At 41.3% G+C, this 19,003-nt stretch overlaps 1 protein-coding gene across 1 annotated transcript; it reads right to left on the reverse strand.

Moving 5' to 3' along the window:
* Positions 1-1,655: 1,655 nt before the first annotated feature.
* LOC138963594 (uncharacterized) lies at positions 1,656-15,720 on the reverse strand. The gene is made up of 4 exons (XM_070335446.1): positions 15,596-15,720; positions 9,943-10,020; positions 3,156-3,290; positions 1,656-1,929 (listed from the first exon to the last, which is right to left on the reverse strand). Exons 1-4 carry the CDS (start codon positions 15,614-15,616, stop codon positions 1,798-1,800), a joined length of 366 nt encoding a protein of 121 aa, XP_070191547.1. The 5' UTR covers positions 15,617-15,720; the 3' UTR covers positions 1,656-1,797.
* Between the last annotated feature and the right edge of the window lie 3,283 nt (positions 15,721-19,003).

Consider the following 19,003-nt stretch of genomic DNA (forward strand, 5'->3'; position numbering starts at 1 on the left):
GTTTTTTTCATTTTTTTGATAAATGTCTTTGATGACGTCATATCCGGCTTTTCGTGAAAGTTGAGGCGGCACTGTCACGCCCTCATTTTTCAACCAAATTGGTTGAAATTTTGGTCAAGTACTCTTCGACGAAGCCCGGGGTTCGGTATTGCATTTCAGCTTGGTGGCTTAAAAATTAATTAATGACTTTGGTCATTAAAAATCTGAAAATTGTAAAAAAAAATAAAAAATTATAAAACGATCCAAATTTACGTTTATCTTATTCTCCATCATTTGCTGATTCCAAAAACATATAAATATGTTATATTCGGATTAAAAACAAGCTCTGAAAATTAAATATATAAAAATTATTATCAAATTTTTTTTTTCGAAATCAATTTAAAAACACTTTCATCTTATTCCTTGTCGGTTCCTGATTCCAAAAATATATAGATATGATATGTTTGGATTAAAAACACGCTCAGAAAGTTAAAACGAAGAGAGGTACAGAAAAGCGTGCTATGCAGCATAGCGTAACCACTACCCCGCTCTTCTTGTCAATTTCACTGCCTATGCCGTGAGCGGTGGACCACGAGTATACGGTCTTGCTGCGTTGCATTGCGTTCAGTTTCATTCTGTGAGTTCGACAGCTACTTGACTAAATATTGTATTATCGCCTTATGCGACTTGTTTGGTTTCCAAAATAGATCAACGAGGAACTATTAATAACGTGTGGCGCAAACTCGTTTTTTAAAAATATATCTCTGAGATACTTCAGCGTCCCTGACACGGGGTTAGAATATGCAAATGATTTCGGCGAAACCAAATAAATTTGTGCCGATGTTTTAAAATCGTGTCGGCTCTTCTAGAACCATCGATCATTTCTACTGCATGAAACGGATTTGCACGGTGTTGAAAAGACCCATATCGGCTGAGACTCAGGTCTGGGCAGAGACTAATGGTAGACGGTGAAGAGTTGGGGGGAGGGGGGAGGGGGGGTTGAATCGTTACAAACCCGGTAGAGAGTGAAGGTGAAAATGTGCATTACGCCAGCCGACGATCAGGCTGCCAAAGACATTAGAGTGTAGAAATAGACTTCACACAGTCACACATCAATACACTCTCCTGACATAGAGAGCCAGCAATTTAAAGTACAAGCAGAATAAATACACAGACACACACAGATACAAAGATACAGACACAACTATCAAGAAACAAAGACAGACGGACAAACAGACCCACAGACACACAGACACAAACACACACACAAACTACAATCTCCTGATAACAAAAACTGGACACTTTTTCTAATTGTTCGTTCAACGTTCAGCATGTAACAGTCGGCCTTTTAAACAACATTTCACGGAGGTCTCATTGCAAAATATATACAATACAAATAATCTAGAGTTTAAACAAGCAGAGTTATTGACATGCACAGTGCCAAGAAGACATACGTCGTCTTGAGAATCTCTCTTTCTTGCTTTCTCACACACACTCTCACACACATATTCACACACACACACGCACACGCACACACACACACACGCACACACACACACACTGACACACACACACACACGCACACACACACGCACGCACGCGCACACACACACTCACACACACACACACACACACACTCACACACACACACACACACACACACACACACACACACACACACTCGCACACACACACACACACACACTCACACTTCTTCCCAGTAAACACTTCAATATCATTCTACAGTTTTTCTCTGTCCAAAGATTGACACACAGAAACTCCGTAGACAGCCATGCGGCACCGCAGCGGATCCGGAAGTTAGACGCGGACGGACCGGCGTAAGCGCATGCCTTTGATAGTATCGGCTAGAGCAGACTGTCTGTACGAGGCCCAGTCCACGCTCGTCTGTAGTTTCGTCTGGATCTCTTCTTCGCTGGGGTACGGACACAACTGCAAGGCACAAGGCAAAATCAAAGAATCATGTAATATTTGTACCTGGTATGGACAGAAAAATAAAAGAATGTTAAATCATGTACATGTATTTTCCATCGTATATAAGAGAATATTTCTCATGGAGAATGATTTACTTAGACTAAAGCACAAAAACAGTAACATCGCAAAGAATCGAGATACACCAAAATTCCAGGGCAATTCATTTTGAATAAACATGGTGTGGAATTTTAAACAAGGTGTCATCATGCACGTATAGTTATTAGACTTCGCAGACATCGTTTTGAAACAGGATTGGCCAACTTCAAACAAAACCATGCAGACGTCTGCGGATTTGAGAAAGCCTGATATCAAAACAAAAAGACAACACAACAAAACATAGTTTGGGTAAATTCTTCATCAATATTTGGGCAGCCTGTCGCTGACTTCTTGGGGATGGTAAATATGGCATATCAAGTATAGTTTAACAAGTCAAGAAAACGCGCAAGCATGCAAACAAGAAAGGCAAGGGCATCAAATCAGACCTAAACCAGACACACTAAGCTAAACCAAAGTAAAGGCACAGTGCATCTCACAGCCTTCGTTTTGCGTTTTTGTTGCAGCTGAGTGCATTTACAGTTCAAAAATCCTCCTATGGTAGTAAAACAAACCCAAAACTACCCAACGACGACATCTGTGAAGCTCGACAGTTTCTTGTTCACGCGAGTGCATAAATTAACCTAGTTATTACGTTGGTGTTTGCCGTCGGAGTTCGATCAACTGAGTGATTCCGGCCTCCATTTTGTTTTACACAAACTCGTGATGACGTCGGACATAGTTTGCTAGTGACGTGTCTTGAGATCCAAAAATAGGCCAAGACCAGCCGGGTCCGAGTACGAAATTAATTCGTAAAAAAATCGCAGTTCTTGACTCTTTGGGTGCAAGTCAATGAAACTTGGTAGTTCTTCCAACGGATAGCTGCCTGAGGTATGACTAAAAGCCCCATGGGCTCCGTGCACCTGGATTTGACAAGTTCAGTACCTTTAAAGCTAACTCTCCAGAGGGCCACACAAACAATCACACACAAAAAACCACAACTTATCTTAGTCAATTCATATTGGCAACGTCAAAAATCAATCAAAGGTTTGAAAAACAGAAGAATTTTGTACTCACCAATGTCTAAAGTTGTATTGGTGAGTACAGAAAAAAAAAAAATCAAAAGCTTGACAAAAGATGAAAGTACTCACATCCTGTCGCATCTTCCTGAGCAGTCCCTCTGAGGCGTGCTCCTGATACATCTGTTTGTTGACCAGTATGACGTCAGCATCATTGCTGACCACGCAGAAACTTGTTTGTGGACCAAGGATAAGGTCCGACAACCCCTGTTAACGAAGACAGAATACCGTCAGATAGCGAAGTCACACTTACAAAGGGCCAGAACGACAAAATTAATATTCAATCGTGTGACCTGGAAAATGATTTGAAGATGAGTAACGTTAGTTCTCTGACCAAGACAAAGTGTCGGTCAATGTTTTCATCGTATCTTAAAACAAGTCGCGTAAGGCGAAAATACAACATTTAGTCAAGCTGTCGAACTCACAGAAGAGGGCCCCAAAGGGGGGGTATCATCACGATCACGGGAAGGGAAATTTTAGCTTTCACGATCACAGTTACCTTGATTTTTGTTTTCACGATCACAAACACCTTGACGAATAGAGGATCATAGAGTGATACAGCTGTGAAAAATGTACGTTGAAAATAAAATGCTTTGCAATAATGTCCATCACGATCACGAAAACAAATGACGATCACGATCACGAGACTTGATTTTTTTGTCATCACGGATCACGGGCAAAGTCCTATCACGATCACAGAAATGGAAATTTCGGCAATCACGGTCACAGAAAGGTCAAAAAACGCCAATCACGATCACGATTTTAAACCCTTTGGGGCCCTCACAGAATGAAACTGAACGCAATGCAATTTTTCAGCAAGACCGTATACTCGTAGCATCGTCAGTCCACCGCTCGTGGCAAAGGCAGTGAAATTGACAAGAAGAGCGGGGTAGTACCGTAAAGTACCTTGTAAGCGCCCACCCCCCCTGTGCACCAATTCCGACCCAAAGTAGGGGGTGGGCGCTTACTAGGTACTACACCCTATGCACGAGCAGTTTTTAGTAAGAAATGTGATCTTTGATCACTTCGTAATCATATCTTCTTTCTTTTTTCATCTTCCATTGTTTTTCTTGTTCGTATTGTCATTAGAAGAGCTTGGGGAGACAAATGTCGTCGCATCCTTTTCTTGTCTGCAGAGGTGCCGCTGTCGGCCGCACTGTGTCTCTGTTTCCCTTGAACAAGGGGTACGTCTTCTGGATATGGGCAGCAGTCTATTTTACTTGGCCAAAGACTGTTTTCGGCAGAGAGAGAGAGAGGGAGAGAGAGAGAGAGAGAGAGATAGAGAGAGAGAGAGAGAGAGAGAGAGAGGAGGGGGAGTATTGTGTGTGTGTGTGTGTGTGTGTGTGTGTATGTGTGTGTGTGTGTGTGTGTGTGTGTGTGTGTGTGTGTGTAAGAGAGTGTGTGTTTCCATTGGCGTTATTATCCAAATAGTCAAGAGCTGACAGCTTAAATGCAACGGTGTACGATTTGATCCGTGGCATCTTGTAATCATTGACTTGCAGGCGTTTAGATCCAAGGCGTGCAGACACACGTGATAGGGTTTGCAAGAAAGGGAAATCATTCACAAAACTAGCAGATCAAGTGCGGAATTTTTATTTCCCCTGATTTCAATGGTGTAAAGTGGGGGGTGGGCGCTTACAAGGTACTATACCCTGTGCATGGTTTTGGACTAAAAGTGGGGGGGTGGGCGCTTACTCGATACTGGGCGCTTACAAGGTACCGTAGTTGCGCTGAGAAGGATAGCACGCTTTTCTGTACCTCTCTTCGTTTTAACTTTCTGAGCGTGTTTTAATCCAAACATATCACATCTATATGTTTTTAGGATCAGGAACCGACAAGGAATAAGATGAAAGTGTTTTTAAATTGATTTCGAAAATGTAATTTTGATCATAATTTTTATATTTTTAATTTTCAGAGCTTGTTTTTAATCCAAATATAACATATTTATATGTTTTTGGAATCAGAAAATGATGAAGAATAAGATGAACGTAAAGTTGGATAATTTTATAAAAAAATATTTTTTTTACAATTGTCAGATTTTTAATGACCAAAGTCATTAGTTAATTTTTAAGCCACCAAGCTGAAATGTAATACCGAAGTTCGGCCTTCGTCGAAGATTGCTTGGCCAAAATTTAAATCAATTTGATTGACAAATTAGGGTGTGACAGTGCCGCCTCAACTTTTACAAAAAGCCGGATATGACGTCATCAAAAGTATTTATCGAAAAAATGAAAAAAACGTCCAGGGATATCATTCCCAGGAACTCTCATGTAAAATTTCATAAAGATCGGTCCAGTAGTTTGGTCTGAATCGCTCTACACACACACACGCACAGACAGACAGACAGACACACACACACACACACACACACACACACACACACACACACACACACACACACACACACACACACACACACACACACACACACACACACACACACACACACCACGACCCTCGTCTCGATTCCCCCTCTATGTTAAAACATTTAGTCAAAACTTGACTAAATGTAACAAAAAGATGTCAAAGTTTCTCCATTCTGAAAGTGTCCACAAACTTTAAATAACACAAGGAGTCCGTTCATACCTTCCATCAAGCGACCTATAACCACCCCAATTCCTTTCCAATAGTTTTTAATCGGTTGTTTTAAATCTTTAAAAAAAAAGTTATAAATTGCACTTTGTAGCAGTAGTTTTCAAAGCAAAAGTCAGACTAATAGTGGGGCTCGTATGTTGCAGACGCACTCATAAATCATTCACATCTTGCAACAAACATCATACTTTGTGGTATTGTTCCTTATAATTATTTAAGGGATTTCAGATACAGAGCCACTTCAGAAATCGTTTTTTTTGTCTTTAATAGGGAATAAAAGGCTGCATTTACAGCAGACGAAATTCGTACCAAAAGCGCTCAGCAGTAAATATTCCCAACTCAGCAAATGTAAAATTCAATGGTTTACCATGCACCAGAAGTTGGCTGCTGATAACACATGCATGACATAAATACTCTTATGGGTATTTTTGTGTTCTGGTATTTAATTTGATCGTTTTTAGAATTTTATATATCCGCAGCATGAAAATTCAAGATGGCGGCCTCCGCAACATTGCGTGTTTTGATTTGAGCGAAAACAACGTTTCTGAAGGTAAGTTTTCAAGAATACGCATCCATTCACCAATGTCACATCATTTTACTGTTTAATTCTCCCCTGGGGTCTGTTATTCATCGGGTGAAGCGCTGAAATGCAGAGTAATCTTGCAATAGCTCATCAAGCTGGATTGTGATGCTGATAGATCTAGATCTATCTGTTGATTACAAGTAAGGAAATCATGATCGCCACGCTGGTGATTTTAAACAGATTAAACGAACTTTGAATAAAAGGCGAGGAGAAAGAGATTGTTCATGGTATGATAAATGATTAGTTCCTGCCTACGTTAAGGACTTCCATAAGGTGGGGAGGGGTAGAGTCAAAAACTGAGTGAGGGTAGGCCAGATAGTAGGATGACCAGCTGGAGATAAAAACACTCCACTCCCCATGTCTTTACAGTGTTGTGATCAAACTTTCAAAGACGGTAGGTAACAGACAAAAGCATACAGTGTATGCAAATCAAATGAGATAAGTGGTTTTGAAAAATGAAGAGGTACCGCTCTTTGAGTTTTACAATTTTGGTTTGTTGCTTGTTTCTCAATCTCATCCTTTTGCTTATTTTAAGTTGACCGTGCATTGGTGTGAATTTTATTTTTACAGGATATGTACAAGAGTTACACCACATGCCGGTTCCTGGGAACAAGCGTTCTGCATTTATTCCGGTGCCACAGAAGGGAGCCGATTTCACTAGTACTACTGTATTAAGGTTTGTTACCTAATACATCTTAACAGTAAGCTTTTTTTATTTGTATTAATTGGAACATGTTTGCACATCATTTGTAAGCGACCTCTGTGAATTTGATGGGTTTAACGTACGAACCCTCACTATGGTCAACATTCTGTTAGCGACTGTTTGAAGCGAATAAATGTAGCGGTCAGAAAGATTCCAGAATCAGTTGGGTCACTGGAAACTGTGTTTGTTTGTTTTTTAACCTGAAACAGTAAGAATTATACGAATTCATGAAATACAATTTTCTTTCATTTTGGTCTGTTGTGTGAAGACTTGCTAACCCGGCTTTGACCGACTCTCTGAGATAGTAAACATTATTCAAATACATTCAAATAAAAATGTCACTTTTCATCTTTTGTGTGAAGGGTACCACAGGCTGATTTCCTGCACCATGGATGTAGAGGAGGCCAGACAGTCTGCTTCTCATTCCAGCTGTGTTGCGTTTTTTTCTGCTCGTGAAGTGTATCGCCACATTGCCAAAGCCATTGGCCAAGAGAAGTCACCCTGTCTGCCCATTTTGCATAGCCTTACAGGCTGTGACACTATGTCGTTCTTCAATGGTATTGGGGAATCAGAAGGCTTGGGAAGTATGGCAAGCATTTGAAGACGTCACTCAAACTTTCTTCAGGTTGTCTGCTCCTCTTTGTAAGCTGAGTACCACTGACAGGGCAGCACAAGAGTTTTTTGGTGTACATTTGTAGGACAAAACCAGCAACGTACTGGGTGTAAACAGTGCTAGACGGTACCTCTTCAGTAAAAAGAGCTGCCAAATTGACCATAATCCCCTTACAAGTGAGGTGCTGCTGCAGGACATGAGATTGAGAAGAGCCATCCACCTATTAGACTTCCAAACTCTGTGGGCTGGCAGTTCAAGGCTGGAAAGTGGGAGTCATTCTGGACGAGCTTTCAAGAGGTATCCAGCGTGTGCCGAGAACTCATGAGGTGTGCCTGCAAGAAGAGCTGTACAACAAAACGCTGCAAATTCTGCTAAGAAGGACTGCAGAGCACAGCTCTCTGCAAATGTGCTTGCATGCCTGTGAAAACTGTCAGTATCTAAACTGTGCAAAAATATTATTGCACCCATTTTCATACCCCAACTCAAACTTTTATTCCTGTGTCATTTTATTCAAACTGTCTATGCCATTAAAGGCTCGCATCTTCGCTATCTGGCACATTTTTTTTTAACATCATTTACGCCGTCAAAATAAGGATACCCTTGACGTGACAAAGAGATGTGACAAAAACTTCGGGTACCTTTTAAAAAGCCGACGACAATTCCTGAGGCACAACTGGGTCACTGTTGTATACGAAGAGAAAGTCAACTTGATTATCCATCCAGAACAGGTTGTTTTATTTCGCCATCTTGCATATTTCTAGTGTTGTGCCATTGTACCTACTGATGTATGTGTCGATCTCACGGATGAGATGTTTATGTGTCAAATTTGAGGGATACCCACGTCAACTAAAATCCATGTATTTTAGCAATGACCAAGTGGGTTGCGTTGAAACTTTCAGGAATGTGTGTCTACGCACGAGGCGTAGTTCAACCGTTTGAGTACACTTTCAAATCTTCACGAAATAATATTTTAAAAACTGCCACAGGTTTGTTGACTTACATCCCACATATTTTTGACTTCGCATGTATATATGACAGATGGTTGTTTCAAGTACTGCCAAAGTTTCTTTTGAGTATAGACACTTGCCGGAATGTGCTAGTTATGTAAACACATGAGAACAAACAACGTTTTCGAAATACAGCGATTATGAATTTTAGTCGACTTTTGAGTTGATACATTACATTTTTATCAGTTTTATTTTGGGGGTACCCTTATTTGGGCGGCGGTCAAATAACCCATGTAAAGGCCACCTTTTATCTTAAAAGTGTTCCAGTTAGCCAAGTTGAGTGCCCTCAATAGCATACATTGAATATAACAGCACAGGAATGAATGTTTTCGTTTTGGTATGAAAATTGGTGCAATATATTTATTTTTGCACAGTTTAGGTAATCCACAAATTCTTCAACCCTGCCACCCACACCGTCCAATCATTCTCTGCACCAACAATACATGTATTGTTTTGTTTAAAAATGTGTTTGTGTTAGTTTCTATTGCAAGAGAATGTCTTGTAGCATCAAACATGCCTAAATACCCTTTTATTGGCGGCCATTTTGAAAATTGTAAAAAAACTACTGATTTCTTAATTTTTTCACGGTGGCTCTGTATCAGGTTTTGTTAAGCAAAAGCAAATGTCCATTTACGCCAAATTTGCTGTTAATCACATGAAGTGAAATATGCCTAACATACCCAACCGTTTACACTGGCGGCCATTTTGAAAAATTGTTTGAAAACTACCCATTTTTTATTTTTCGCGATGGCTCTGTATCAGGTTTTGTTAAGCACATAAAACTCTTCATATTTGCTTAATTTGGTGTTTGTTGCATGATTTGAATGATTTTGCAACATAGGAGCCCCACTATAACAAGCAATCTCTTCTCTCCCCAACTGTTCACGATTGGCACATACACTCTGTTGTTGCATTTCAATATTTGTTTGTTTGTTTGTTTGCTTAACGCCCAGCCGACCACAAAGGGCCATATCAGGGCGGTGCTGCTTTGACACAAGACAGAAGTCGCAGCACAGGCTTCATGTCTCACCCAGTCACATTATTCTGACACCGGACCAACCAGTCCTAGCACTAACCCCATAATGCCAGACGCCAGGCGGAGCAGCCACTAGATTGCCAATTTTAAAGTCTTAGGTATGACCCGGCCGGGGTTCGAACCCACGACCTCCCGATCACGGGGCGGACGCCTTACCACTAGGCCAACCGTGCCGGTGTGCATTTCAATATAAAAACTTTTTTTTTTAAATTCCATCAATTAGTCAGCGTAAACTAACTTCAAACAATCAAAACTTGTATCGCATTTTTAAAAGCAACAGTGACATCAACATGACAGGTCGTCAGAATAAACTGCATATACTTACGAAACACATCCCTTTGGTTAGTGTTTGCACGTGCACAAACTCCGGATTGAGGTCAGCTGCTGTGATGTCATCTGGATCCTATATAAGACAGATAGCAGTAGAACAGTTAACACTCGACTTGCAAACATTTCTTGGCTTCTTTCCCCTTTCATTCATTTCTGTTCCTAGAGTCCCTTCCCTTTTTTGCGTGTTTCCCCTCCATTTTCTTTCAAACCTTGTTCGTTCCGTGTTGCGTCTGCTTTTTGTTGTCTTTTGTGTTCTTGTTTTTCCTGATGAAGCTTCCATAAGCGAAAATTCGTACCGTCTTGTCTCGTTCTTGTATCGGTGAGTACATTATTCCTTTGGGTTTTTTAACATTTTAAGGGTTAAGTGTGCTGCATTTGCTACTCTTTATTCGATCACATTTTAAACGGTATTTAAAGGGGTAACTTAACCGTTTCTTTGTCACTGAATTCAGGTCTGCGGTGAACAAACCCATATCAACATTGTAACGTTAAGCATATAAACGCATTGTCACAATTAGTTGTAGAATGATAAGTCACGTTTGTCTCGGAAACTAAAAGATTATTTGTTGTCAGTGTGTCACCCAATGAGGGGAAACTGTGTACGAGGGACAACGTCTTGCCTTCAAAGGCCGCGATAGAGGGTAAACAAACACACGTCTGTTCATTTGTTATGTTCTAACTCCTCGAAGTGGACCAACTTTTATTTTTACATTCGTCGGACAATGATTGTTTTTAATCTGCACTTTAAATCGCTGTATTTAAAGTTAAAACATCCACTGAAATAAAGAGAAATTATGGCCATTGTGTAATATTTGCATTTTTGTTTTAAAGCACAGGTTAGTACAAGTGCACCATGAAAACAGTGTTCGCTCAAAACAGGGAACGCGCCTATTTGTAGAAAAAAAAATAAGTACACTTTATAAAAGAAATGTATTAAGAAAGTTGCACACATTGATTCGTAATAAAAAAATAAAAATAAAAATTGTGTGCGGCAAATTTCTTTTAAAGTGTCTAGTATTTCAGTTTCGATGTAATGTTGAACATTTCTGCAAGATTTTGAACCAGACTATAGCTGTTCATCTGACTTCTTATGCCTCTTGTTAGTACCAACACAGCTCATGACAGTAACACAGCGACCAGATTGTTTGAATCCAAGCAAAAGACAAGATATTTACGCAAACATGGTACATGTTTGTAATGAAACAGAGTTTGATTATCAGCATATTCCATCAAAAATGTCTGTTTCTTCACAACCGACCAAATATAACAATCCGCTTAGTACTGGCAAGACTATTAATGCAGGCAGTGAACACAAAAGGATGAACATAACATGAAAACAACGTACCAAATCTGTTCAATGTGTATCTGTTAAGTGTGACCATGACAAGACACTGTTTGTCTCACATGTGCTTCTAATGTCAACAGTGATCATTCTTACTTTTCTTCACAACTTCAATGGCTTAAAGAACCAAATCATCTTTATAAATGCCTACACTTAGGTTTAGTAGGTTCTAAACTGAACAAGGTAATAGTTCTGACATAAGCTTTCAAACCAGTTTTGACAAAACTTGGTATGAAGTGATGGTGCCTGTATAGTAATTCTGGTCTTCAGTCAAATTAAGCATCACACTACATGTTCCTTCTGGAAGAACGCTGTTTGTGCAAAAATCTCTGCATGTCCCATTGTATATTTCTGTAACTGAAAATGGAGAAGAAATTGCATTTTCTTGGCTTTTCCCTGATGACTAGAATGCTTTTTATCATCTAAGGCCTGCACATATTTCACTGTCAATGTATTTGCAAAAAAAGACGGTTCAACACAGATAGATGTCGAACTTACAGATACGATGTATTTCCTTCAGTCCACTGTAGCGTTTGACTAAACTAAGTTGCTTCATTTTACATGCAGGTGAAATCTCCATTGGCTTCAGGAAATTTGAACAGTGTGTGCACAAGATCTCAAGGATGCTGGTGTCAACCCCGGTGTCTATGACACCTTATACATGTTAATAAAAAAAAAACATCATGAGAACTGCCGCTTGTTTTCGTAATGCACTGTACGATTTACTTGCAAGGTTTAAGTCTCTTGGACCACCTACTCTGTTCTTCACACTACCTGATGATGACATGACCTGAACTGCAAAAAAATCGCTAACAATAATTTCTTATTTTAACGCTTTATCACAAAGCTCGTTTTCTACAACAGTAATACAAGATCCGTTTAAGAGTGCAGCCAGACCGTGTATCAAATCAAATATTAATTGTACTTAATTATCTCAAATACAGGTATTGAAGCTTATGTGTAATAACATAAAGACGAATGAAACACTACAACTTTAGCATTACCTTAAAATATACCGTAAACTACCTTGTTTACGCCCCCCCCCCCCCCCCCCCTCAATTTCGTCCGATAGTTGGGGGTGGGCGTTTTATTGTTACTTTACTCTTTGCATGAGCGGTTCCTTTTCTATACATAACAAGGATATTATGGTCAGTGTTCAAAGGATGCGTTATTGCACAAAACGTTCATCTCTCTCTCTCACACACACAAGCACACGCACAAACAGAACTCTGCAAGCAAACCACGAAGGAAATAGTGTTGTTTTATTGATGTTATTGTTAACAAGTTTGTAACTTAAATAGATAGTGATATGTGAAACAGATTAATCCAGGTCTGCGGTGAACAATCCCATATCAGCATTTTAACTTTAAGCAAATAAACGCAAATCACAATCAGTTGTAGAATGACACGTCACGTTTGTCTTGGAAACTAAAAAATAGTTGTTGTCAGTGTGTAACCCAATGAGGGGAAACTGTGTACGAGGGATAACGTCTTGCCTTCAAAGGCCGCGATAGAGGGTAAACAAACACAAGTCTGTTCATTCGTTATGTTCTAACTCCTCGAAGTCGACCTCTCTATTCACTTCCAAATCTCGTCATGTCAAAACGATTTGCGTGAAGCGCTACTGATTACTACATTTAGTCAACCCTTGCAACTGACAAAATGAAATTGACCACACATATACTCCACAGCTGTGTCACCGGCATACATGCCTTGCGGACTTGCTGACACGTTTACACAACAGAGATCGTTCAGAAAGTGACAAGCCAGTATAGTGCATTAGCGTACAGCATTTCACAGTTAAACGCGCGTTTTGATATTCTTTCTAATTTTCAGACCTTGCTTTTAATCCAAACATAACATATCTATATTTGTCATCATTTTCACGAGTTTTCATTCACCAATACCTGGGAAATAAATCTCATGTTCCCCATGCAATAAATCCCCGGTTACCACAGTTGCAGGAAGCAGGTTATACATGGATAATCAAAAGCAAACCCAATAGAAACGCTCGGGGATTCTTCGGCTCTTTTCGTTGGCGTTTCCCCAGACCTAAACAGACGACAGACACTGCTTTGCAAAGTTCCAAAAACGAACTGGCAAACTGGCAAAAGTAAACAAAAAACAAAACTACTTCATGAAAGGTCATAAATTCACCACAAATAAATGAAACCTAGCGATATATTTTGTCTTCTTACAAAGTCATGGAGTGGCGTGTATCTGTGTTTTGATACACAGACGTTCGGAGAAACACGAACGTCAAGTTCAAGTCAAACCAATTGACCCCTGACACACAGATGTTGACCCGTGCACAAGACGTTGAATCGATAAACGAAGCGCAAATAAGAAATAATAATAAAAGCAAAGAACACAGCAACAAGATATGCAAACATCTAACAAAGCCGAGCAAGCAGACTGACAGGTCTAATGAAAAACAAAGAGGCAATGAGTCGGAAACAAGATCGCGATTCTTTCCTTCGCTGCACGACGCACATCTTCTGTGACCTTTGACCCAACGTTGCTTCCACTCCATTCGATCACTAAGCTTAATATTTACAACTGAAAACCGAGGGGGTGGAATACTGAGAGGAACAAACAGAACTGTGTATCCTCAAACCTGACATGTCTTCTTCTGCGTTCGTGGGCTGAAACTCCCACGTACACTCGTGTTTTTGCACGAGTGGAATTTTACGTGTATGACCGTTTTTACCCCGCCATTTAGGCAGCCATACGCCGCCTTCGGAGGAAGCATGCTGGGTATTTTCGTGTTTCTATAACCCACCGAACTCTGACATGGAGTACAGGATCTTTTACGTGCTCACTTGGTCTTGTGCTTGCGTGTACACACGAAGGGGGATAAGCCACTAGCAGGTCTGCACATAAGTTGACCTGGGAGATCGGAAAAATCTCCACACTTAACCCACCAGGCGGCCGCGGCCGGGATTCGAACCCTCGAACTTCTGATTAAGAGGCCGACGTCTTACCACCCCGCCACAACGCCCGTCAAACCTGACATGTTTATCTCAACATTTTATGAACTCAAAGCACATAAAGTTGCTTTCACACGCCAGCTTTGATTGCAACAGCGTGCTCGGGCCCCAAACCATGAGTTATCAAAACGTAACTCGCTTTTCAAAGCATGGCTCCCTGTGTTGATTTGGCACTTATTTTCTCACTACCAAAATGATGACAAAAACGATGTTTGGTGGTTTGTTGTCAGACCAGCTTTTGTGTCGGTCCTCGGGGGGCATATCGACTTTTGTTTCATATTTATTGACCGCGGCCTTCGGCCTTGGTCAATAAATATGAAACAAAAGACGATATGCTCCCCCTCGGACCGACAAAAAAGCTGGTCTGTCAACAACCCATCAAACATCTTATAATGTTGTTGGACTCACGATACCAAAAAGAATCAGATGAAATTGTTTTTAAAATACTGAACCGATCTTCATGAAACTTTACATGAGATTTCCTTGGTATGAAGATCGGTCCAGTAGTTTACTCACATATCGCTCTACACACACACACACACACACACACACACACACACACATACACACACACACACACACACACACACGCGCGGTGCGCGCACACACACACACAAACACACGCACACACACACACACACACACACACACACACACACACACACACACACACACACTGCACACACACCAAGACCCTCGTCTCCATTCCCCGTCTATGTTAACACATGTAATCTAAAATTGACTAAAAATAAGCAAAATATGACAACACAGACTGACAACAACAAGAACATACAAGCCAGAGCACTCTTGACAGAGCACGACTACACTGAGTTAACCAGTCTCGCTGTTTTGCGAGGAGCTGATGACCCAGTTTGAACACTGGCTGAGATTTTTTTTTTTTTTAAATATATATCTGTGCACCACACCGGGCTGACACGTATGGGGCGATCGAGGTCACTGGGCATGGACATGATTCACGGATTTTTTATTTTCCCCCCCCCCCCCCTCCCCAAGGACTTTGCTTATTCAGTTAACGCTCGTTTTCATATATTATATGTCATGATGATTTACATATTGGCTTTGGCCTTTTAGAGTCACTAACACACACCACACACACACACACACACGCTGAAACTTATGTGGCATTTATTTGTTTTATCTTTTGAGTTTATTATATTTTGAAAGAAGCTGATCAGCCACTCACTGACACAAGAATCACATAACAAATAAAATCGGTCTTTCATTTATGCAGTTCTTGCAAGTTGACTTAAATAAAAATAAAATAAAAATACAACAGACACAATGACTCAACCTACTTGAAGTAGAGGAACAAGCATTTTGTCGATTCATCTCTTAGCTTCTGCACAGGCCAGCCATGCAGGAAGGGAAGCGACCTGCCAATTGATTGGGGAACACATAGGTAGAGTTACCTCTCTTGAATTCTTTCTTTCTTTCTTTATTTGGTGTTTAACGTCGTTTTCAACCACGAAGGTTATATCGCGACGAGGGAAAGGGGAGGGGGGGGGGATGGGATAGGGGAAAGGGGGGAGATGGGATAGAGCCACTTGTTAAGTGTTTCTCGTTCACAAAAGCACTAATTAAAAAATTGCTCCAGGGGCTTGCAACGTAGGGGAAGGGAGGGCAAGTCGACCCCCTCGGGTATGTCGTCCCCCCTCGATTTTGAGAACATGACACTGCAGGGGTGATTATCATCGATTTCATAAGCCAGAGTTACCCAACCTGAATCAGTTGAAGAAAAAAAAATGTCGAAATAAACGGGCCCAGCAAAGCGGTAAGTCTTTGTCAATTTTGATGGTTTCCACTCTAAAATTGTTGCACGAAAAAAACAACAGTCAGTGCATGGGAGCCGCTGATTCGTAAAATGCACCAGATCTGCAAAAAAGCTTTGGCTTTCATAACAACTAGTCGAAAGTTATAGATCTCAGGCTATCCCAGGAACAATGGTAAATAGCAATGTTCAGCGAGTACCATGATCGGGTAATTCGTCCCCCCCTTTGTCGTGTAACTCGACCCGGGTCACAATACCCGACTATGGGTCCATATCACTCTCTCGTCTGTGTAGACTCTTTAATCTCCAAGAAATAGTGTCAGATGAAGAACCCGTAAAAGTTCTTTGTATGTTTTTGAAATAAAAGTGAACGTAGCCTTAAAAAAAATAATATTCGAAGTTGTGTGTTGATTAATTAATTAAGACAGAGAGAGAGAGAGAGAGAGAGAGAGAGAGAGGGAGAGAGAGAGAGACAGAGAGAGACAGAGAGAGACAGAGACAGAGACAGAGAGAGAGGGGGGGGGGGGGGGGGGGGAGGGGGTGTGCGCTTTCCCGTCATTGGAAGTGCGCGTATACTAGTAGGCCTATTAAACTATTTCACGTTCACGCAACCTGAAATGGGCGACACAAATCAATTACATGTCCAATTTGTAAATATATTTTCCCATTTGCTTCGCTTTGAACCAGAGCAACTAATAAGTATAGATGTTTGAACATCTATCCCTTCAAATACTCACCCTCCCTGCATAGCCAAGACGTCGATCGACTTCTGACGTAGGCCGACTCATTATGACGTCATTCTCACTTCCGATTAACAAAACTGACACAGAAAAGTTACTTCAGTCAATTTCATATGTCGAGGTGATGCTATTGGGTAATATGAACAACCTTTTCCACCTGGACGAATTACCCGCCCCCCATGGACGAGTTGCCCTCCATGGAGGGCAAGTCGTCCATGCTTCAGGATTTTTTTCTTTTATATTTTATTTAAAAACCGTGCCAGTTGGATCGTTCATATTCCACACAACGCTTACACGAAAGAGAACACACCAGGTTTTACAACAAAAACAATCTTTTTTTTAAAAAGACGAGTAGTCTAACTCCTCTGTCGCAAAATTGATCATTTCTTTTAACAAATACCAAATTTGGCACAGTAAGAGAGTTTTGTGTTCTGAACAAATCCTGATACAGAGCCATTGTGAAATATTATTATTTAACCCTTACCCCCCCCCCCCCCCCCCCCCACCAGCCATAACGTCACATATTGGCTATGGTTCCCTCAGGTGTCTGCCTCTATGTACAGAATTAAAATCCACATTTATGCTCCAAATTGCACCACATTTTTGGTTGAGGTAGTTTGAGACATGGGGCCGGATTACATTTAACCCAGTTGCCATGGCAACACTGGCAAAGAGTGCCTTTGGCAACACCGAAGGCATTATTTTGCTCCAAATCGATCCAAATTTGATGTGTAGACAGTTTGAGGCATGGGGTGTGTTATGACTGGATGTCATGGTTGCCATGGCAACAATTCATTTGCAATGTTGGAAATGGCAACAATGACGAACACCGCGGAAGGTGCTTTTTTGGAAGGGAGGCGGTGCAGCAGACCGCATAAGAGAGAGAGAGAGAGAGAGAGAGAGAGAGAGAGAGAGAGAGAGAGAGAGAGAGAGAGAGAGAGAGAGAGAGAGAGAGAGAGAGAGAGAGAGAGAGAGAGAGAGAGAGAGAGAGGGGGGGTGGAGAGTCAAATGAAATAACAACAACAAAACTAAAAACAAACATCAGCAGCAACGGTTACAACAAATAGCAAGGTTTCCTACCTTAATTCTGACAAGTCGAGGAGCAACCATTGCATATGCAGAGAGCGGTGCACTTTAGTCCAGTCTTGAAGCATTTGCAACGTTTGCTGCTGCAGCCCGTCTTGCAACCACATTTCAAGAGTTCCTGGCAGGTTTCTGAAGCCTGTGGAAGGGTTGTCCACAATGGATGCCAGTTTCCTTTCACAAACTGCCACCCCCAGTCAGATGGATCAGGAAGGGGTGGGGTTGGATTGGATGCTTGGCTCCAGATATGTGCTCCTTGGTAGACTGCACGTTTGCAATGTTGTATTAAAGCCTCCTTGGATGGTGGGATGTGGTCAATCTGACGCCCAGTCTTGGTGAAGAGATGCTTTCTGGCATTGTTCACATCCACACAATTGCTTGTTTTGTCATACAGGAGCACAACAAATCGTTCAAGAGCCACCATGTCGACTGCAGTGAGGCTGAATGGGTATGTGCAGAGACGGCAGAAAGTTTCTGTTATATCTTTGAAGTTGTGCCATGTATCCCATGCCTTCTTCTTCCCAACATTGTTGAACGAGGAAACGGTGTCACAGCCGGTCATGCTGTGAAAGAAAGGCAGACAATGTGCTTTGTCTATCCCAACTGCCTTTGCGATGTCATGAGCAGCGATGTACCGGAAATGTTTGCCAACTCCCATGGCAATCCACACTTCCAGTACAGGATGTTCTGTCACAGCTGCTACAGCAAGGACGACCACATCTGTGTCCACAGTACGAAGCAACACACGATTGCTAACCTGTGCTGCATGGGCAAGGTGGACCATCATCCGCGTGTCCGCTTCTTCATGACTGCATGGCGATATGCCAGTCAAATCCATCGGTTGGTTGGAGAGAGCGATGGGACCTTGAGTGGTGATGATACTTTTTTCTGTCTCCACTGTCATGACGCATTGAGCAAGATAGTTCAACAGCTCTGTTTTGTTGGCATCAACACGAAGGAAACTGCTCCAGTTTTGCGGGATCGCTGTGACAGGAGTAACTCTTTTCCTTTTTCCAAATCCCCTACTTTCTCTTGTGCTGCTTTTCAAGCTATCTGGTTTGTAGATATCCCATACAACATCAAGACGAGAAACAGCTTGAAGTGAACGTGCG

The sequence above is a fragment of the Littorina saxatilis genome, linkage group LG4 (assembly GCF_037325665.1).
Source record: "Littorina saxatilis isolate snail1 linkage group LG4, US_GU_Lsax_2.0, whole genome shotgun sequence".
Lineage (NCBI taxonomy): Eukaryota > Metazoa > Mollusca > Gastropoda > Littorinimorpha > Littorinidae > Littorina > Littorina saxatilis.